The sequence below is a fragment of the Tasmannia lanceolata genome, unplaced genomic scaffold (genome assembly GCF_043159265.1).
Source record: "Tasmannia lanceolata isolate RefF3 unplaced genomic scaffold, GAP_Taslan_0.1 ptg000006l, whole genome shotgun sequence".
In the NCBI taxonomy this organism is placed as follows: Eukaryota; Viridiplantae; Streptophyta; class Magnoliopsida; order Canellales; family Winteraceae; genus Tasmannia; species Tasmannia lanceolata.
In genome coordinates this window covers 49613809-49637278 of record NW_027518683.1, presented here as the reverse complement: position 1 = coordinate 49637278, position 23470 = coordinate 49613809, and the positions used below count along the sequence as shown (strand labels likewise).

The window sequence follows — 23470 nt, the reverse complement described above, 5'->3', positions numbered from 1 at the left end:
TATTTGCCTACAGGAGCCATCTCGTCCTACTGCGACTATAAGAAAAGGCAGGTGACAGCTAGACCTTGTCTTGTAATGGTGTTCAATATAATTGTCTATGCAATGTAGCTCTGCTTATAAATTGCCTGATAAATACCTGCTTAGTGAATTTATACTCGCTTGCCTGGAATCAAATGAATTGAAATGAATGCTGGAATCAAATGAATTGAAATGAATGCAGGAAGAAAGGCAAAGGTAAGTAATTGCATACATGTTGCATACATGGGGGAAAGTGAAGGGGAACTTAAGGGTGTGGTGGAATCATCCTGGGACCTAAGGTCCAAAGGCCAACGCGAGAAGCGTGTACTGCCTTTCGTTGGCAAACCAACCAAAAAGGGAAAGTATCCCCGAGGGATAGTATCCCCGGCTCGGCAAATGCGAGACCGTAATCCAAGTCCATAACGTCACTACCTTCAGACAGGGGTAGTGGTTAGCCGTGCGGCAAAGACACCGGCAGAAAAAAATAAAAGAAAATGAAAAAGTCAGAAAAGAACTGACAGAAAAATAAATGGGGGAAAAGCCGGATGTACCTGGGGAATGTGCTGTCTCATTTTATAAAATTGTTGCATACATGCATACATAGCATACATTGAAATTATTGTCACTCCTTTGATTTATATTGCCATGGGCATTGTAATCTTTATTCTAGACATTATTGAAATGTGGATTTTATTGTATGCACTGTTATTATTGTCTCTTTTACTTTGCTCGGTCTTTGGATGACCCTGCTTTGACGTTGATTCCTCCACCACAGGGGTTGAGGCATTAGATGGCGGAGCATTTGCAAATGAAGGAACCATGGGATAAGGGACTGTGTGATCAGAGAGTTCGTTCTTGGAGTCCTTGCATTTTGACGTCTTACGTCATGTATCATTTTTAAGTTGTAATAAGATTCTATCGGGATCGTCGTTGATGCTTGTATAAAAAAGAAAAAATATTTCCATGATTTTTACTTTCTTTTGCTCGTAGCGACACGACGGAAATCGGGTCGTTACACACCAAGTGTGGGACCCTCGAGGGAACAGCGGGATGATCCGAAGAACTCTCCAAATCCGATCTGATCGATAAGGGATTTGAGTGGATTGTGACTGAGACATAGGTGGATCTGGGATTCGTTGACACCCCTATATACGTTGTAATCTTGTATTATTGAATAGAAGATTTATCTTGAATCAATTTTTATTGAACTGAAAACATCTAATAGCTGGAAAGGGTAATCGAACGGTGATGGTGCACTTACATGACACAATCACGACTCCTAGATTGGGCCCTGAAGAGGGTTTGATGGAGGAGAAATGGAAAGAGTTCTAATTTCTCCTAATTGCAGAAACTCTTTTTACATCTTTCTATGGTTCTTTTCATCACTACTGTGCTTGCTCTTGAACAAAAAGCCTTGTTTTTGGTTTGGCTAAACATGTTTATCAACAAAATAATCTATGTAATTTATTCACATTTAAAAAAGGTTATTGCATGGCCTATTTCAACCACAGCCCATGGCAGAGTCAATAAAAACCAAAAGCCAAACTTTCTATTTATATAGGTACACAGACTGTCATCCACCCTACTTCCCCGTGTCCAGTCAGAAATATATCCGACATTTTTAAAATATTGTGATATCTTATGATTTTTTTTTATTAAACATCATAATCTTGTAATTTTTCCCCGATTTTAAAAAAATATCGAGCTACCAAAAATATCATAAAAATACCGCAATAATTTCATGGTATTATTTGTTGTCCTAATATTAGGGGTGTCAATGTATCCACTTCGGATAGGATCCATGTATGTCTTAGTCCTGATCCATTCAAATCTCTTATCGGTCGGATCGGATTCAGAGTGTTCTTCGGATCCTACTTCTTGTGTCCCGATCACGATTCATTTCAAATCGGACTGTCCTAGTCAGTCCTTATAAAACAACAACAAATCTCAGCTTTCTTCATTTGAAATGAACTCCTAAACTTCCTCACTTCAGAAAAGAATTAGTCACTATATCTAATAACAACCCATGATTTTGATGAAGAATATGATTTTATTGTTGAAAAGAACTCCAATGTTCGAGGGTGCGTGACAAGTTTACATTCACTAATCCTTGTTGAGGGTAAGTGGCAAGCTTACAGGAAGAAAAAGATGTCTTGAAAAGGGGGAAGTGGAAAGCCGTAAGCTAAGCAATATTTGCTTTAGTTTTATGAAAATACCCCTCCTATAAGACTTGATATAAGAAATATTTTGAAGGTATTTTAGTAATTGAACTTCGGATAGTGACTATCCATCAGATTTTTTTGCCATGTCTTGATCACAATCCAAAATTTTTCGGATCCTATGAAGAGGATCCAAATTATATCCATGGATCCTTCTAATGTGCCCAGATCATGTCTATTAAGGTTCAGATTCGGGCTATCCATCGGACCGTCTGGGTCCATTGACACCTCTACCTAATATTGTTACTAAAATTTATTTTTATATACTTTAAATGTTTTATTTTCTAGTTGTTTCCGATATAAACCTGAAATTAACAAAAAATAAATTTAAAACCTGAGACTTAGACAGGAACTTGGCCAAGGTAAAAAAAGAAGAGTCGAGTCCGGGGTTCAATTTCTAGTGCGGTCAATTTTTCATAAACTCAGGCAGGTCAAAGGAGTTTTGATTGACTTGGGAAGAAAAAAGTCAGATTCGAAGAGAACTCGGCCAACGTAAAAGGGAGTCGAAGCTTGCAAGTCGATAAGATAATTGACTTGGGGAGTTTTTAAATGGTAGGACTAACCAATCAACCATGCAGGGGGCGGACACCAAGACAGGATGCAGAAATTCAAATCTGGCATATAATTCCAGGTCTTGAGGTTAATACAATCTAAGTCAAAATTCGCAAGAATGTCTACCAATGGGTTCATTCCTTTTGAACCACTGTTTTAAAACCTGGACCGAACTAATCAACCACCCCCAATTTTGCTACAACTAATTCAACAGCATGGTTCAAGCAATGAGCAGAATGACGGGCATGAACCAGGGTGGTTCTCGTGAACTAAAAGGTTTGTTGTCCATAAAAAGAGCGGGAAAAAAAACAAGATAACTTAGAGCAAATGTGAGGCCTGTCTCACAATTTGTCTTCATAACGTCCTTGATACTCTTCCTTGGGTTGGAGAATAAACATCATGAATGCACAGCTTGGAGCAAATGAAATTCAACCTATTAAAGCTTACAACCTTAGTAAAAACATTTGCCAACTAATTTTGAGAACAAAGGGAGTTGCCACTTGTTCTTCAATTTGTCTTGCTCAAGATGACAGTCAATCTCAATGCCACCACTCATTAAAAAAAGGGATTTTTTGCAAAAGTTTGATTGTCACATTATAACTTCAATAGGGACATAACTTAAAAACCCAACTCTTTTATAAAAGAACAAAGCCAAACCAACTCACAAGTAGTATCATCCATGCCCCTATATTCAGCTTTTGCACTCAACCAAGCTACTACATGTTTCTTTTCTTTTTTTCTTTTTCTTTTTTCTTTTTTCTTTTTTGGTTTGTAAGCTGGGATCAACGCTACGACCTCGAGGTTGAGAAACAAAGCCTCAACCGTTGAGCTAATGGCCCAACCCCATGTTGTTTCATACTTTTCCACGTAGCAAGATCCCCTCCAAATGTACAGTAGCTTGAAGTACATCTTCTATCCGGGGATGGACTTGCCCAATCAGCATCTGTGTATCCTTCCACTTCTAGATGACAATTTGACAAATACAAAAATTTTCAGACAGGATTTCCTTTCAAATATCTCATGGTAAGAATAATTGCATTCCAATTTGGTATTTGAGGAGAATTCATAAATTGACTAACAACACACAGCAAAGTGATATTTGGTCATTTAAGGGCAATGATATTTTCACTCCCCCTACAGTACGCATTCGCTCCCCTTCTAACGTGATTTGACGTCAAAAAGCGTTAACGAGGGGAGCGAATGCGTACTGCAGGGGGAGTGAAAATATCATCACCCTCATTTAATAGTCAAGTAAATTAACTTATCCACCAATCTATGATATCATCCTAGATCCTCATATAACTCTCCAACATTAGTCGCCAATTTACCGTCAATGCTGATACGTGTAATAACTAATAACTGGTTTTGAGCCAAGCAACCATGTTTCTTTGAGTAAATCAACTACATATTTTCTGTGATATCTTGATGCCCTGTTTTGATCTTGCTAACTCAATGCCCAAGAATAATGCAGAGGTCTCAAATCTTTTTTCTGAAAAATGTGAACACATGTTGTTTCAAATTTTGAATTCCCAGAGCAACATCTCCTGTTAAGAAAACGTCATCAACATCTACCACTAGCATAATAATTTTGGAATCACTCTCTCGACAAAAAAATGGTGTTATTAGCTTCATTTCTTTTCATCTCATAAGCAATTACAATTTTGTTGAAGTTGTCAAACCAAGCATGTGAGGACTGTTGTAGCCCATAGATGCTCTTCAACTTGCATACCTTATCCGACTCCCTCTAAGCAACAAATTCATGTGGGTGATTCATATACACTTTAAAAAATAAAATAAAAACACCGTGAAGAAATGCATTTTTGACATCTAATTGAAAGATAGGTCAATTCCAATTAGCAGCCAGGGAAATGATGACACAAAAAAGAGTCAGCCAAAGGAGAGAAAGTGTCCTTATAATCAATGCCATATGTCTGAGAGTAACCTTTAGCCCCCAATTGGGATTTAAGACATTCAACAAGGCCATCTGAAAGATATTTAACTGTATAAAACCCATCAGCATCCTACAACATGTTCCCCTGAGGACAAATTAGTCAACCCATGTATCAATAGTATAAAGCACAGTTATTTCATCTTCCATTGTCTTGGGCCAACCAGAATGAGAAAGTCCATGAACATGTGAAGGAGGAACACATCTGGAAGAAATGAACGTTGCAAATTTAGGCTAGCAAGGGGATAAATGATCGAAGGGCAAAAACTGAAAAATACAATGAGTTATACAGGAAAGTTTACCTTTGCAAAGAGCAATTGGAAGATTTGTCATGGAGGGCATAAGAGAGCATATGATTGATTAAAGAACTAGTAAGTACAACACCACCCCAATAAATTTAAAACATTCAAAAGAAACACCAAAAAACATGCTAGTTCAAGAAGATGCTGATTTTTACATTCAAAAATTCAATTTTGTCGAGTTTGTACACAAGACGTTTGATGTAAAATATCATGTTGATCATATATTCTTTTGCGCTATCAGAAAAAAAAAGGACACGTTGATCGTATATTCTTTCGCGCTATCAGAACGAAAAGGACATATAATCACCCCAAATTGATTTTTAATTTCCATGTGAAAGGATTGGAAATTTGAAAAACAATTCAAACAATCTTTCATTAAATAAATCCATGTTATTTTTGAACAATCATCTATGAAATAAACAAAATATCTTAACCCAAGCAGGATTCTAATACGACTAGCGTGAACACACCCCCCCCTTCAAAAAAAAAAAAAAAAACCACCACCACCCACACACCCACACCTACATAAGGCGCGTTAGTGGAGCCAAACCGAAGGAAGAGCAGAAAAAAGGAGGGTTGGGTGCTTGTGGGGCGAGGCCACCCGGCCTCCAATAGGAAGGGGGCTTAGCTCTGGATCCCCTGCCTCGACGGACTCAAAATCTGTTCCAATTCAAGCGCGGTTCGAATCCGATAGCGAGTGGGGCCAACAAGACCAAAGCTTTCTACTCACGGTGATTGATGATAGAAAGTGGCGAGCTTTTTCTGGAGGGCCACTCACCTTCCTGGTCGCCGTTCTTTGACTTTCTGGCTATTTCCTTTTCTTTCCGCGGAAGAAGATTTTGCTTTTCTGCCAGTTGCATTTTGTCCAGATTCCTCCTCGTACTACAGAAAAAGGAAACTCTACAATTCTCCAGACAAGGACCACCTATGGCTACAATTCTCCAGACAAGGAGGAGATGACACCCTATGATGTCTACAAAACTCAGACTTCACAATGTAACTGAGACATGGAAGACGAAGATGGAACCATAACTTATTAACACTTCAAGGATGGATGTCCGAAACAGCAATGCCGTTGATGGGGTGAAGCAACAGATTGAAGGGAAGCACCTACAGAACTCTGATTGACGTAGTATAAACCTCTAGCCTCACGACCTCCACAAATGTCTTGAAACCTTGAGATCCTGAAAAAAATAATAAGGATAGAAGGTGATTCCCAATTAAGAGAATGAAAGTTTACTGACAAACATAAGATTAAAAGAACCAAGCATAAAATATAGAGGATAAGGTAAGGTTGGAACTGGAACTACTATGACCCTTTCCAATTCTAGAAACTTTTGATACAGTACCATCTCGTAAAGTAACAGAACCAAAAGGAGGAGTACCATCTTGTAAAGTAACAGAACCAAAAGGAGGAGATTTCTTTAAAGATGAAAACACACCTAAGTGAGCCGTAATATGATCAGATGTCGCTGAGTTAATCACACAAGAAACGAAATACATAGAAGAGAGCAAACTGTACCTGACAATGTTACCATTAGGGTCAGATTGTTGTAAGGATGAGGTATGTGTGGACTGTGGGCAAATGCTGAACTGAACCTTCTACATTGTGATACTTGATTAGCCATGTTGGTTTACAACTAAATCCCAATAAAAATCGATGGTATAATTTCACAAACCATAGTCTACATTTCCCGACACTTGTACGGCCACTGCAATTACCTATTCCCTTAGAAGCACGAAGCAGGTGCGGGGGCGGAGGCGGAGGCGGGAGCGGGGGCAGGGAAGCGTGGGGTCTAGAAGAGTCTAACTTTGGGAGCGCCATGGGAGCGTGTATGTAATATTTTCTTTATATATCTTTCAAAATTCAAGTACATCAAAAAATAATAGTTTCTAACCATTTTCATATGTATCTTTCAAAATTTAAGTACATCTAAAAGCTAATTTCTAGCCATCTTCACCATCTTCATTTGTGTGCACTCGTTCCTCGTGCCTTCTAAAAATGGACAAGCCTTTGTGCTTGCTCCAATGAAGTACTATGAAGAGTTGGAGGAGTTTCATATAAGGAAGTTGGTGATGGTGGGACCTATAGAGTAATAGAAGCAGGATGAGAGCGTCATTAGAGCAGTTTCTGTCTCTCTGGGGTCGCGCTCCCTGGAAGCTTCCTTCCAAAGGAGAGCCGAATCGAGGTTCTGAGGTGGGAGCGGCACCCCAAGAAAAGGTTCCTGCATCTAAGCCTATTCCACAACCGCCAATACCACACCCTCTAGGTAACACTTGCTCAAGGGTTGCCAAATCATTAGGGCTTGGATTAGAAACGGTTCCAAATTCAATGAAGAAGAGAAAATGTATCATTTGAGGCTTGTATGTCCTTGCTGCACAAAATTTGTAGCTTAACAAAATCGACTGTAATCGTGAGAGAAATTTGGATAGTGTAAGGTGCTGCCTGGATGTATGGAATTTTTTTGCAAGAAAAAAATTCCATGTCATCTTTTGTTAAACTTGTTTTCAAGAAATGTTTTTCCAAATCAATTTTTTTTTTTTGGTTTTCAAGGAAAATTGAATATTATTTTCAATTGAATTTTTACATGTTTTTCTCTAGATCCAAATGCCCCCCTAAATTCTTCATGTTGCTGCCTCTGTAGTGCCTATTCATTAGTGAGACCTTGACACACATTAAGTTCCTCCCTCGTACCTTTCAGAGAAGCATAATAGTCACCCACATTTTTGCCCATGGTTGTAATGCAACATCTCCTCGTAAAATTGCTATAAGAGTGAGATGTTTTGTCGGACGAGTATATCTCACATAAAGAATGCCAAATCTCCTAAGTCGAATCCAAAAAATGACATTGTTACTAATAGATAGATCCATATTTTTTTTAAAGCCACGCCATCATTTGGCCATCTTCCTACACCCAGTCATTATAGTTGCTGCATTGGAATGGAGCTTGTTTTCTGTGGTATATTTCAGTTTCCCAGTGCAATAAGAAAGGTGTGGACAGGCTCAGACCATTCTAGGTTTTGTTCCATTCAATTTCATGGAAGCCATTTGCAGTCCAAAGAACTCAAGAGTGACCAAGCACACTTGATTTTCCATCTGTTTTACCATCCGTGATAGGGAAGAGGAACAAAACAATCTTAGATAAATAGTACTTAATGCAAGAAGAGCTTCAAATAGAACATAACAACATCTCCTCTGATTATTTTTCTTTAAAAAAAAAAGATGACATGGACCACTTACGTGCCGAAACAGCACCCAACCATTATGGTTGCTGCACAAGGAAACCTTAGATCTAGGATTTCTTCAGCTCGACGCAGAGGAGAAAAAAAGATCAATAAAAAAGAGAAAAGTACGGAAATGGGATAGGCAAGGACAAAACAAGGACTAGATCAGATCTGTGGCTATGATACCATGTCACACGTTTTGGAGGAAAGAAAATAGAAAGAAGAGAATATAGACGTCATAGGGGAGAAAAATGCGGGGATGTCTCACGATCACTCTTCAAATTTATTCACTGAAGTGGGTTTTTACAAAATATTCAAAATACCCTTAAGTACATAACAAGGTCTTCAACAAAAACATTGCTCCATCCAAACAAAATTCCTCATAAGGTGCAGAGAGAAAGAGTCCCCTCCGTCTCTTAGTACTTTGGTAGCAGTGAGTATCCTTTCAAGTTTCAACCATCATTTAGCATTGACAAATCACCTTCTATCCAAAAATATTGCGACATGAAAGAAGAACTTTTACATCCACTTAATTAATAAAAAATAACCTCAGATTAGCTAGAGCATGACCAGAGAAACATATGTGAATCCCTTCACACCATCAGACAGTCTAGGAAACATTTACTTTCCCACAATGTTGAGCCTGTGAGTTATTTTATTCTCATCTAAAAATTGGATTTTAGTGATGATACAAAAGGGGTAATTGATCTATTTTCTGACTTTATTAATTAGACTCAGGTACTTAGGTAATTGATCTATTTTCTGACTTTATTTTTGGTTAATTCTACTAATGGAGGGAATACAAAAGGGGCAGAGATTGTCCCACAGTTATTATATCTAAACTCTTGAGCAAATAATTACCTTTACTTCTTTGAGAACTAATAAATTTTCAACCAACCAAGTTATATGAGGCAAGTGCCGGTTACGCACATGTTGAGTACGAGATAGTGGAGCCTGGACAATCACTGGATCCAAACCCATACACTGATCACATATTTACCAGTTTAATATTATTCAGCAAAGTCATGCGGTAAATAAAATCAGCCACATTACGAAATACTGATAGCATTTTATGCACATAAAATGTATAGCAAATGACCAGATACCAAGGGCAGTACCTCAGCTTGCTAAACTAAAATTTTCACATATTGGTCAAGAGTTGAATTGAACAGCTCACACCTGAAAGTATTAGCATCCAGCAATGTAATTAGGTTTAACAGTCCAAGAATTTTGCATCAAAGGGAAGAATCAACTGACACTTGGATATAAAAGCACAAAATATTTTATAAACGACATAATAGAAGCCCAAGGCCTATCTTCTCGGGGTTTGCTAAAATGGATGCAAGGTTTTGACAAAAGTTAAGATAACAAGACGCAATAACTGGTTATTTAGTTAGATTAGCATGAAAAAAAATGCAAAATCGGAAAGAAGAAGTATAACTAAATCATTTCCAGTACCAGCCAAACATCAGTTTAACATTTGGGCTTGGCATGGGTATATTCAGTGCATGAAAAAATATTCTAGAGAACATGATATTAATTTTGATCCATAAGGTTCTAACATTCTCTTTGAATGCTTGGAAGTTACATGTTGAACGCACTTGTCATAAACTTTGGCTTGGGCAGGAACACATGGAACTAATTTGCTAAGACACGTGCAAGGGAAAAAACATAATGGCTGTCATTATGGTTTTTGCTCGTCTGATTCTTTGTGAGCAAAAACCATATTAGCGTCACTATGGTTTTTGCTCCTGACTGATTATTTGTGAGTAGAGTTTTTCCTTTTTCTTTTTTCAGATAAGCTGGGATTGAACTTGTGACCTCAGAATTAGTTTTTCTTTTTCCTGTTTTTAGTCACTTCTCACTCCCTCACTTGCTCTCTCAATTATCACCCTCTACTACCCTCCTTGCCCTTCTCCCACCAATTTTTTGATGAAAAAATTTCATGGCTGCCAAGGATGTTCTAACTGTGTTCTTGAATTTGTGTGTAATTTATGATGGTGGGTTCAAATTTCTTATGCTTGTTGGAAACTGGAATTTACTTGTTTTTAAATTTTGTAATTTTTTCAATTATTTCACACTTCCATGCCACTTCCCTTCCCTCCTCACTTGCTCTCTCAATTATCCCCCTCTACTACCCTCCTTGCCCTTCTCCCACCAATTTTTGATGGAAAAATTTCATGGCTGCCAAGGATGTTCTAACTGTGTTCTTGAATTTGTGTGTAATTATTTATGATGGTGGGTTCAAATTTCTTATGCTTGTTGGAAACTGGAATTTACTTGTTTTTAAATTTTGTAATTTTTTCAATTATTTCACGCTTCCATGCCACTTCCCTTCACTCTTACCCGACCCTTCATGCTTTCCACTTCTGGCTTTCTCTTCCCACACTGGCAACTATGGTTTTGTCAGTGTCTATAGGTATAGCAACTACAAAACTTTTTTAGACCTTATGTTTAAATTAATTGTAGTATAAGAAGAAAAGTGGACCAGATGTTTATTTAAGAAAAAATATTGTTGTTTGGAAATTTGTTTATCATTTTCCCACACGTTGAACTTGGCACAGCAACTAAATTTCAAAATCCAGTTGGTTTAGGCATGTCCCGGGGCCTAATTTTGGATCTAGAGGCTTTGTTCAAATTCTCTAACAAAACAAGCATGAGATGACACTGACATTCTTAATTTGCATAAACATGTTCCTTTTTTTATTAAGGCAATAAATAATAATCTGATCACATAAAACATGTAGTATGCCATATGACACAGTAAGTAGCTGAACCTAGCCATAATTATATTTACTCTAACACGAGGATATGAATGATTCAACAATTACTAAAATACAAGAAAATTCAAGTTAAACAATCACCTAATAAGTGTTCCAGGAGTGTAGAGGGGATTCTTAACAACGTACTCCACATAGATGTTGTATATGTACCTCAGGGCCTCCCGAAGATCTCCAGTCTTGGGATGAGTAACCAAGATAATCTGCATTACAAAAAAGACATATACAGTGGTAAAGTGGCAACACAATATGTTTTGAGAGGGAAAAAAACCACCATAGAGCTTTGATAGTAACAAGTAGGACTTGCACTTTTCATGGTCATGAAACACGGAAACTTCATAGGAAACATAAAATAGCACAAAGTTAGCCAACTTAAGATTAAATGTGCTCCAGTCAATGAGAACTTTGGGCAGTAGTTTTCTTTTCAAACTATCACAATCCAGCCAGGACTTCTTCAAATCTCCACACAGTTATTGACCATGATATTTGCTGCAATAACTTCTCAAAGTTATGCAGAAGAATAATTTAATCAACCAATGGAATAGGAAATTGAACTTTTACAATGTAAAAAAACATGAACATCATGTAAAGAGGTTCACATGCCTTCTAGAGAGCACAAATGCGTCAGGAGTGGGACTACTTGTTTGGTGGGAGACAAACCTCGAAAACCAAAACAAATATGAAGAAGAATAAATAAGGAGGATATGATCTTTATCACTGATGATATGGTCACATGAATCAGTTTGTTGCAGGAAATGAGATTGATATTGGTGCTTTGGGTGATTTTCCATTTAGTGTCCTAGTCAAGACGATGGATAATTATTCGTGTAAGGGCTTACAAGTTCGATTATACTCTTGTATGGAAAGTAGTTACTGGGAACTGCCTATCTGTAAGGGAGAGAGATAATTGTTCAACTGGCAATGCAGAACATGTTTTTTGGAGGATCAAGTTTTGCATGGTTGGGTAAGTTCCTCTAGAAATGTGTAAACGAGAAGCTAATTCTGATATTTGTGTCATGGATATAATATTTCAGGTCACTGGGTGAAAAAGAACCTAATCTGATAGCAATCAAGTCAAACGGGCTGCTAGGGGCCTTTAGTTTAGATCCATCTATGTGGAAGAAGAAGAAAAAAACCCAAAACCAGACCAAGGGTATAACAATACGCACAAGTAATTCATGAGATAGAGGGAACAATATATGTGTTGATGTTGTTTTCTAATAGAAAACAAAGCAAAAGATGAAAGGTAAAAGTATATTCTTGATAACAATAATAAAAAGGACGGCATGATACACAGATTTCCCCACGGCAATCCTAAACCCTTCTCTCTTGTAATGAATTTTGACTCCTGTTTGACTAGAAATAAGAAGGAATTCTCGAACAACAATAGCACTCCAACCTCATAGCTCTTCTCCTTATGTGTTTGTTTTGGTCCATTGCTTTGACGGATCCCTCATTGCACACATTTATTAGACTTGATGCAGACAAATTAACCGGTCTTACTCCATGTCAACATCGGAGACAAATGTTCACTTCGTCAATGCCAATGCTCCCAGTCTGAAAGCATCACAAATTTTACGATAACTGTGATGTCTATCACTACTCAAAGTGATGCTACAAGAAACCAAGCACCCTCACCACTTTCAACTTGAGAATGAATTGAAACACCAATTATTATGGAAACAACCCAGTCCTTGCCTACTATCTCAAGCTTTCAACTCTATCAGAACAGATGAGCAGAATGGTTCATCTCCTACTGATACTAATATTAGCAACATATTTATCATTACGTGTCCATAATGGAAACGAAACATAAAATAATTACCCTTCAGTAAACTGGAATGCTAAGTCATTCACTAGAAATAAAAGGAAAAGGTAAGAGACGCCCCAAAATTTCTATGCAACATTGAGCAGCTACAAGTTTATACCATGCTCTTCCACTAATAAACCAAAATGCCAACCACATGCAACTCTTGAGAAAAATGTGATGTTTCATGGAAGTGCAGTGTGCAGTTTCTCCTAGATGCAAATTTTTGAAACAGACACATAAAGACATTGTAAAAAAGGAGAACACATCTACTGACCTTTATCCCAGAAGGAGTTTCCATGAGACTTAATTTGTATGTGTTGGTACGAAAGCTGTGAAAGGAACAGCCTTGGCCCGGTAATTGGGGCACCCCAAGGTTCCCTTTATCAACACTGCCCAACAAGAGAACATAAAACAAAAGAAATGAATTCCATTGATGTAATAAAAGAAGCAGAATATCAACCGCATGAGTCAATCTCTCGATCTCAAAACCTCCATACACACAGGAGAGAGAGAGAGAGAGAGAGAGAGAGAGAGAGAGAGAGAGAGAGAGACGCAATAAAAGAAGAAAAATAACAAGAAAGGAATTTTCCACTGATGGAAGTAAAATATCAACCATATGAAACTTGCCATCTGTGTGTGCACGCACGCGCACAAACACGCATGCGCGCATGCATGCGCACACGCACACACACAAATTGATCAGTATTTTTTAAGTAAAATAAACAAAAAGATAGAACCAGTAAAATGAAATTAGGCAAAGTTCCACTCTTTCCATGTGTTGGAATAACAAAAAAAAAATTTATCTAAATATTGATGCGTTCAACCTAATATTGCAGTCCTTGGAAGTGTACCATCTCCAATCTCACATGTCAATAAGGGCTAAAGTATATACCTAACTAGTTGCTGACTACTTTCTAGACTCATAAAAAATAAAGGAACGCAATATTTCATTGATTGACACCATTACATATTTTTCCATGTGATAAGATAGGATGGGATCCTCTTGATCAATGCATCTGCAATCAATTTGGGAATAATGTTCAGAGATGGAGAAGAGTTTTGATTTGAATGAGTAGTAACATTGCATACCTTGTGGGGTCCATCTTGGCAGTAAGTGATTTGAGGGAGAAGAGGAGTCCAAACATGAGTTTATTGTCCTGTTGAGGGTTGAGGGTCTTGAGAGGACGATTCCATTCCCTGTAGAAAAGGCAAACCCCATTCCTGTTAAAAACATACATCATGTTCATCTTGTTTCCACCTGTAGGTGGCACAGGAGGAGATGGGCTTATGATCTCTGCCCCTCCAAAGAACTGCATTTTCCTCCCAGGCTCCCACTTTTCCTTCTCTTTTCACCTGATGAAGATGGAGATGTTTATAAAATTAAAAAAATGGTGATATTTATTTATTTGGTAAACACAAGTGTTACAAGTTTTCTCGACATTATAGTTTCTTGCAAACTGGATTAACACAAAATAGTACGCACTATGGTTTGATATACTACATGATAACAATCGAATTATGAACCGCAGAAATGAACAACAGGAAGGCAGATCCGAACACTAGAGGTTCAACAAATCCAAGAGAACACTATTTGTTCAAGAGCTATAGTTAAATATAAGGTTTTAAATTTCGGTTTCGGTTTGGTCACCACGGACGGTTTCGGTTGGAAATTTCTATGGAAATCTTATAAAATCATAGAAACATATGCAAGTGATAGAATTTAATGATGAAACTTCAAGAAATGCTGGAATAAGCACAAATAAACACTTAGGGACTGTTTGGATATGCGGATTTTAGAATCTTGGATTTCCTCAAAATCCGAGATGGGAGACGAGAGAAGTAGACCGTCTGTCATTTCTGATTTCTCACCCTTCTTTCCGTCGAGTGGGAGAGTAGGAGATCGTCTGTATTTTCAGGTTTTAGAAATCTCTGGATGAGGGAGAGATTTCTAAAACCTGGATTTCTTACTTAAACCTTTCATCTGCAACCTACTTCCCCCCACATCTGCAATCTACTTCCATTGTAAAATCTATAATGATACGTGGATTTTAGAATCCGGGTTTTAGTTTGAAAGCGGTGTAAAATTATAGATTTTACAATCCATTATCCTGGATTTTAAGTAAGAAATCCAAGTTTTAGAAATCTCTCCCCCATCTTGAGATTTCTAAATCATGGTAACAGGTGACGATCTCCTACTCTCTCGCTCAACAGAAAAAAGGGCGAGAAATCAAAAAACAACGGACGGTCTCCTTCTTCTCTCGTCTCTCATCCAGGATTTTGAGGAAATCCGAGATTCTAAAATCCGCGTATCCAAACGGCCCCTTAGAAACCATCACATAAGCAAGACAACCATCCATAATGGTTTACTAACACGGAACACCTAGTGACATGAAGTGCAGCACATGTTTGACAATTTAATACATACCAAAATTTACATGCAATTCATACAAAAATTTATACATAGTAAATGTACCACATTTCGCATACAATTCACATAATTATAATTATGCAATACACACTGATATAGTATACTTCTATTACACTTACAATTTTGGTTTATGCATTTCGGTTGTTTCGGTTTCAATGGGAATGGAAACAGAATTAGTAGAGGCTCTCCTATTGGAACTCCTCCCCTTTGCATCATCAATGATATCTCAGCTATGATTGTTCTTCCTATAACTCCCTCACCGCAATCAGACTCAAGAGTAATGGATTCAAATCAAAAGCAAAATAAAAAGATTAACTCCTTATGGAGCAATGACACTACGAGATGCACCTACATGAGATACTCGTGGTTGAGCCCATCTATAAGTTGGCACATGATTCGGTGGGCCCCAACGCAGATGACATAAGCAAAAAAACCCACTCGTTGGATGATCCTAAATGTAGTATCTGTAGCCTATGATGGATGGTAAAAAAGATTGAGCAACGAACCACATTCAAGGCCTCCAACTGGATGGTTAGGATCTCCAGTCGAGGGCAGTTCCTAGGCTATGATAACTGCACAATACGAACCAGCAGATGAAAAGTCTGGCATGCTCATGTTGTGGCTCCAATTTGTGTCTCGTGCCTATCTTACATAGCTTCATCCCATAGTGTCATTACCCATCTTTATATTCCCTTATATGGACTTTGCACAACCAACACTCGAGCTAACAGTTGTCTGGACATTTTTTAGCATCAAGGAATTTTCAATCGACCAAGTTATTTGGGTCAACTACCAGTTAGTCAAATTTTGAGTACGAGATAGTGCAGCCTCAAACAATTACCAGTAAATAAATATTTACCAGTTCAATACTACTGAACAAAGCCCAATGTTAAGTATAATCTGCAGTAAGTAACAATGAAAGCTCGTCATGCGCGTAGAATAAATAGAAAATGACCAGATGCAATGACCAAATTCAATACACTAAGACAAATTGTCGCATATCTTCCAATAGTTGAGCTGAACAGGTCTCTCCTAAAATAAGCAACCACAATGTAATTATGTTTACCAATCCAAGTTTTTGCATCAAAGAGAATAATCAACTGAAGATTGCATACAGAAGCAAAAAAGTATTTTATAAATGAAGTCTAAAAGAAGGTAGAAGCCTATTCGTCCCAGGTTTGGAAGGAAAACAAAGATAACAAGATATGACAGCTGATTATGTGGTTACACTAATATACAACACCTGGTTATGAAGTTACATTAACATGATGAAGTACGCAAACTAAAGGAATGCTTCACTATGCACGACCTCATTATCAAGGTGCCCACTATAGTATAGTGGGTCCAAGTTTCTTTAATATGGGGCATCCATTTTCTAGGCCTTTCTTTCGATCTCCGATGGCCCAAAAATCACGCCAATCATCCAATCCTTACTTCCAATTATACGCATTTTATTATGTTGCAAGTGAACCACTCGCATATTTGTAGTTTAACAAAAATCACACACTATTGGATGGTTTGCATGATTCCTAGGACATGTGAGATTCAAAGTAAGGCCTATCAAATGAACAGTTCAAATCAATCAGAGGTGGCAATTGTGGGTGCGCCTCATTATATCACGAATTTATAGTGATGAAGCACTCATTTAGGAGGAACTTTAGAATAAGACCTTTCACAGAAATTTGCAACGATAGGAGGCAGACCGAAAATAACTTGGGTAGAAACAGTGAGGAAAGACTTGAGGGCTAGGTACATATCAGAGAACATGAGCTTCGATAGGATAGAATGGAAGAAAATGATCCATGTAGACGAACCCAACTAGTGTCAAGATTCGAACCAGGTAGATCCTTTCACCTTCTTCATGAAAATTTTCTAAAGGATTCATTAGCCGACCTCAACTATTTGGGACAAAGGATTAGTTGAGTTGAGTTGTTGTAGGTGGCATCATCAGTTTTTGTGAAGTTACTTATTTCCTATACACGCTGCCCATAATATTCTATATATATCCTTCCCAATCAAGACCTTTTTGTTGGAATAGATCTCATTTTCCCAAACATTGGGAATGATCTTTCTCTGCTGTTTGATTAGAACAACATGGTGGCAAGTTTCCAATGTGATATCATATTCTAAATCTTTTTATGCACAAGTATAGAAGCAATAGAATACAAAAGCATCTATATTCATTTCCAATGAAAGAAACACTTATATATAAAGGCGTATCAATGAAACAAAAACAAAAAAAACATTCCCCAAATCAATATTTTCCTTATTAGCGGATACATATGCTTAAAATCCTTCACCTGTTAATAATTAACAGTGTACGGATCGATTTACCTACCTACCAATAACTGCTAGCACATCCAATTTCTGATAAAATCAAAATGAAATGGAGTACATGAGGTGGAGAAGGAACTCTTACTGGGTAAGAAAGTTACTTAGAGGATCCGAAACTTACCGTGGCTAAGACAGAGAGAAGGGGACTAGAGAGAGAGCCTTGCCCCTTCAGTCCCACATCGCCAAATATTAGGGAAAATTGGGTGCAACTAGGATCGGGTTCAGGTCCGGCCGGGTCGGGTCGGGTCGGGTTGACTTTTACCCAACCCATGTTGGTTCGGGTCGGGTCGGGTTTGAGTTGAGGGTTTGGCAACACGACCTGAGTGAAATCCGACATTTTTTATAATTTATTATTATTATTTTTTTAAAGCTTAAAATTCAGGGTGAGTCGGGTTGAAGTCGGGTCAGGTTCGGGTTGAAAAAATGGGTTCCTCGGGTCGGGTTGGGTTGGACCCAACCCGAACCGATTGCACCCCTAGAGAAAATTGGCTATTTATTTCTCAGTTCACCAACGCCGGACTTTATCGCGGGAGCCTGTAACCCTAGCTTTCGGCGCTTCGAAGGTGGGGCGATGGTTGAACGAGCTGGAGTTGCACCCCTCAACAGCCCAAACCCAGTTCTGAGTTAGCCCCAACCGGCTTGGATCGTCCTATGGTGTGGACCGCACAGGTGGGGCCTACCTTTCAACAAATTAATTGTTGGGCTGGGGCAAACCTTCGCTCAATTGTTTTTTCACCTGTCTATTTAGAACTACAGATTTTGAATTTTAAAAAAAAGGAGCTCAGATACATGTTTTCATACGAGATGATGATGCTTCAGTCATCAGATAATCTCAACCGTCCAACTGGAGAAACGTTCATCCGATCGGAGGAATGTTGACCCCTCAGCTGTCCATCTAGAACTAAAGATCTGAAATGGCAAAAAACATTCAAAAAAATATGGAAATGGGTTTAACAGCTTAATTTTTTCATCCGAGAAGATGATGCCTGTGGTACCCTCAACCACAAATTATGCAAATTATATCATTGCTACAACCGTATGGATAGTTTACTTTAAAAACTGCTACATTTTTTCTATATACGTACGATAGGCCAATGGAGCTGATGAACATTGCATATGTGTAGTTTAACATTTTTTAGGCCTTTCTTTCGATCTCCGATGGCCCAAAAATAACGCCAATCATCCAATCCTAACTTACAATTATACGCATTTTATTATGTTGCATGTGAACCACTTGCATATGTGGAGCTGATGAACATTGCATATGTGTAGTTTAACATTTTTTAGGCCTTTCTTTCGATCTCCGATGGCCCAAAAATAACGCCAATCATCCAATCCTAACTTCCAATTATACGCATTTTATTATGTTGCATGTGAACCACTTGCATATGTGTAGTTTAACAAAAATCACACACTATTGGATGATTTGCATGATTCCTACGACATGTGAGACTCAAAGTAAAGCCTATCAAATGAACAGTTCAAATCAATCAAAGGTGGCAATTGTGGGTGCACCTCATTATATTACGAATTTATAGTGATGAAGCACTCATTTAGGAGGAACTTTAGAACAAGACCTTTCACAGAAATTTACAATGATAGGAAGCAGACCGAAAACAACTTGGGTAGAAACAGTGAGGAAAAACTTGAGGGCTAGGAACATAACAGAGAACATAGCTTGGATAGGATAGAATGGAAGAAAATGATCCATGTAGATGAACCCAACTAGTGTCAAGATTAGACTTAGTCAATTCGAGCCAGGTAGATCCTTTCACCTTCTTCATGAAAATTTTCTAAAGAATTCATTAGCCGACCCCAACTAGTTTGGGACAAAGGCTTAGTTGAGTTGTTGTAGGAGGCATCATCAGTTTTTGTGAAGTTACTTATTTCCTATACACGCTGCCCATAATATTCTATATATATCCTTCCCAATCAAGACCTTTTTGTTGGAATAGATCTCATTTTCCCAAACATTGGGAATGATCTTTCTCTGCTGTTTGATTAGAACAACATGGTGGCAAGTTTCCAATGTGATATCATATTCTAAATCTTTCTATGCATAAGAATAGAAGCAATAGAATACACAATTCATTTCCAATGAAAGAAACACTAATATATAAAGCCGTATCAATGGGGAAAAAAAAAAAAAAAACATTCCCCAAATCAATATTTTCCTTATTAGCGGATACATAAGCTTAAAATCCTTCACCTGCTAATAATTAACAATGTACGGATCGATTTACCTACCTACCAATAACTACTAGCACATCAAACTTCTGATAAAATCAAAATGAAATGGAGTACATGAGGTGGAGAAGGAACTCTTACTGGGTAAGAAAGTTAGTTAGAGGATCCGAAACTTTCCTAGATATGGTCACCGTAGCTAAGACAGAGAGAAGGGGACTACAGAGAGAGAGCCTTGCCCCTTCAGTCCCACATCGCCAAATATTAGGGAAAATTGGGTGCAACTAGGGTCGGGTTCAGCCCAAACCCGACCCGAAAAAAAAGGTCCGGTCCGGTTGACTTTTTCCCAACCCGGGTTGGTTCAGGTCGGATTCAAGTTGAGGGTTTGGCGACACGACCCGAGTGAAATCCGACATTTTTTATTTTTTTAAGCTTAAAATTCAGGGTGAGTCGGGTCAGGTTCGGGGGTTGGAAAAATGGGTTCCTTGGGTCAGGTTGGGTTTGTCGCGGAAGCCTGTAACCCTAGCTTTCGGCGCTTCGAAGGTGGTGCGACAGTTGAACGAGATGGAGTTGCACCCCTCAACAGCCCAAACCCAGTTCTGTGTTAGCCCCAACCGGCTTGGATCGTCCTATGGTGTGCACAGCACAGGTGGGGCCTACCTTTCAACAAATTAATTGTTGGGCTGAGACAAACCTTCGCTCAATTTTTTTTTTCAGCTGTCTATTTAGAACTACAGAGTTTGAATTTAAAAAAAGAGCTCAGATACAGGTTATCATACGAGATGATGATGCTTCAGTCATCAAAAAGAAAAATAGACCTGAGAGTTCCGTAGGCCAATGGAGCTGATATTCTCTCTCTGAATGGCAAGGAATTCTGACAATAAAGAAGACAAAAAAACGGGGAGAACCCCAGTGATCGATGAGATCATGAAAATACAGTGAATCAGGGGGAAAAAAAGAACCATCAAAGACTTCCAACTCCACCCTAGACACCTCATCCCGAGCCAGGCTATTGGCATCGCTATTAGTCGATCTCTTTACATGATGAATTGAGATGGTAGATCCCGCCATGACATCCAAGATCTCATCAATCCACCTGTCAAACCTCCAAGGATGCACCTTGCTTCCCTTCAACCACCTTATCGCGTTCTTAGAGTCGCCTTCAACTATAACCTTGTCCGAAAGTTCTCAGTTAATCAACTTGATTCCTTGGTGACCGCTCCTACTCATGGATGATGATCAGTCTCACTTTCCTGCTATTACATATTTCTGACCATCCTTCCCAAAGGTCAAATGCCAATACGAACAGAAAGCTAGGAAGCACTCTTGCCTGAACAATGGTTAGTGCTAAAATATTCACAGAGGAGAAGTGAGGGGACTTGATTAATCCAACAAAGACTTTGGCATTCCTTTCCTTCCATAACACCCGGATAAAGTGGAGCGGAAAAAAGCATAAATGGGGTATATATTTTCAAGTATCCAAACCATTCATGTTCTAGGCCATGCTATGGATAGGCAGGCCATGGTGCAAATTACACCCTCATTAGACAATTCTAACCCTCCAAATCTTCACCACAACTAGACCGAGAGAAAATGAAAGCAACAAATTCATCAAGAAAGCTTCTACAAATCGTGGGGTAATAAATGGTCAGGATCATTAACCAAGCCCCCCCTAACTTGTACTTTCTCCATATCATCACTTCCCTTGGAAAAATACGTGCATCCAATACATCGTATATGAGCTCTCATTCACCGTGAGGGAGAAAGATGAATAGAAATAAAATAATAAATCTACCCTATAGGCTATAGCATAGTGGGTCTGACTTTTATTAATCTGGGGCATCCATCTGATAGGTCTTTCTTTCGTTTTCCAATTGCCCAAAGATCATGCCAATCATCAAATCATAACTTCCAATTATACACATGTTATGGCGTGGCATGTGAACTTTGCTGGCCATGTGTAGATTTTTGCTGGCCATGTTGATCAACAGAAATAGCAGGTTATGGGATGATTTGCATAATTTCTAGGACATGTGAGATTCAAAGTAAGGCCTATGAAAGGAACGGTTCAGAGCGATCAATCAAAGGTGGCATTCATGTGTGTTTCGTTGTATTACAAACTTACAGTCATCAAGTGCTCATTTTGGAGGAACATTTAGAACAAGATCGACCTTTAGCAGAAATTTACAGTGATCGCATGCATCATCATCAGTTTTTCTGTGGAATTACTAATTTCACAGATTACCATGTAGATTTTTAAATTTACATGGTATATTTTTAAATTTCACAAATTACCATGCAGACTTTTCAATCTGTGACCAAAATACCCATGGTAGATCCAAAATGTCCTTTTCAATCTGGAATGCACTTCCATCACGAAAGGAGCATTTGTCTCTGCCGTGCGTTGCCCTTTTTGCTTTTTAAGAGAGAAGGGAGGCTTGCACCGAGCTCTTTCCCTGACTAACCAGCTTTCCTCCTTCCCTATCGACCATACAACAAATGCACGTGGTTGGGAATCGTTAATGGCAAGCAATTGATTTGCTTTACCTGAACTTCTCTTCCCCTTTCTTCGACATAGGAGACAACGAGCGGTTTCAAAATGTTTGCACTGGTAATTCATAGCGGCGACTCGAACTACGTATCCAACCCAGTTGAAAAACGGAATGGAATAGTCTAAGATGCTTCAAAGCTCCTTCCGTTTTCCGTGTATAGTAAGTGTGAGAAACATGTAAGGTGAAACAGTGGGGGAAGGATTTATGGGTGGAACAATATGTAAATGAATGAAAAGGCAGTTTCGATGTTGGAGGATACGTAAAGGCAGGGGTGGAATACAAAAGGAAGTTTCTATGTGGGAGGAAGCATGTGAAAGCAGGGAAACGTGGGGTAGGAGATTATGGAAGTGGTGGGTTGGAATACGAAACGGTGTTTTCGGTTTCACGCTTTTCAGGATTTTTGTTGTAGAAAAGCTCAGGAAAACGTATTGTTAATGGGGTGCAAAATTAGAGTGCCGCATGGCGCACTGACAGAGTGCAGGATTCTGCTTTACTTATACGAAGTAGCGGGTTGGAATACAAAATGGCGTTTTCCGTTTCACAGAATTTCAGGATTTTCGGTGCAGAAAAATATCAGGAAAACTCAGTGCGAATGGAGTGCCAAAATTAAAGTGCCATGTGGTGCAATCACAAAGTCTAGGATTCTGTTTTACTTATATATTATTAGACTAGATATCATTCTTATCCCATGCCATGCATGGGTGTAAGAAAATGGCCTCACCCTATCAAAACATGAGGTGCAAAATGGTTGGACCCACCCTGTAATGGGCTTAGATGGAGATTGCAGGACCTACCCATCAAAACACGTGGTAAACTAGTGTGGCCCCATCAAAACATACCATTGAGCATCTCGGGCATTTCAGTCTTTTTATTATGTAAGGGAAATGATATATCCGTCCTTTTGATCACCAGGAACACCCCCTGTCAGTGTTTGTGGGAATCGGGGGCATTGAAATCTTCTGACATAAGTACAACAGGCCCCATTTAGTCATTGATACACTGACATGGGGGTGTTCCTGGTGATCAAAAGGGGCGGATATATCATTCCTTATGTAATTATTGTCTTTTCGTATATAAGGACATTTTGGTATTTTTAGGAGTAAAAAAAAATTCTAGCA

At 38.6% G+C, this 23470-nt stretch overlaps 1 protein-coding gene across 5 annotated transcripts; it reads right to left on the bottom strand.

The window, feature by feature from the left end:
• Window positions 1-4676: 4676 nt before the first annotated feature.
• Window positions 4677-17889, bottom strand: LOC143880457 (uncharacterized). Of its 5 annotated transcripts, none has more exons than XM_077383483.1 (6): window positions 17738-17889; window positions 13944-14207; window positions 13129-13243; window positions 11129-11247; window positions 9383-9443; window positions 4677-4942 (listed from the first exon to the last, which is right to left on the bottom strand). In XM_077383483.1, the coding sequence occupies exons 2-5, from the start codon at window positions 14168-14170 to the stop codon at window positions 9392-9394; spliced, it is 513 nt and encodes a 170-aa protein (XP_077239598.1). In that variant the 5' UTR covers window positions 14171-14207; window positions 17738-17889; the 3' UTR covers window positions 4677-4942; window positions 9383-9391. The 5 variants fall into 5 exon arrangements, with proteins under 5 accessions (XP_077239598.1, XP_077239599.1, XP_077239597.1 ...); XM_077383484.1 differs by lacking the exon at window positions 17738-17889 and adding an exon at window positions 17702-17720; XM_077383482.1 differs by lacking the exon at window positions 17738-17889 and adding an exon at window positions 17583-17699.
• Window positions 17890-23470: the final 5581 nt, after the last annotated feature.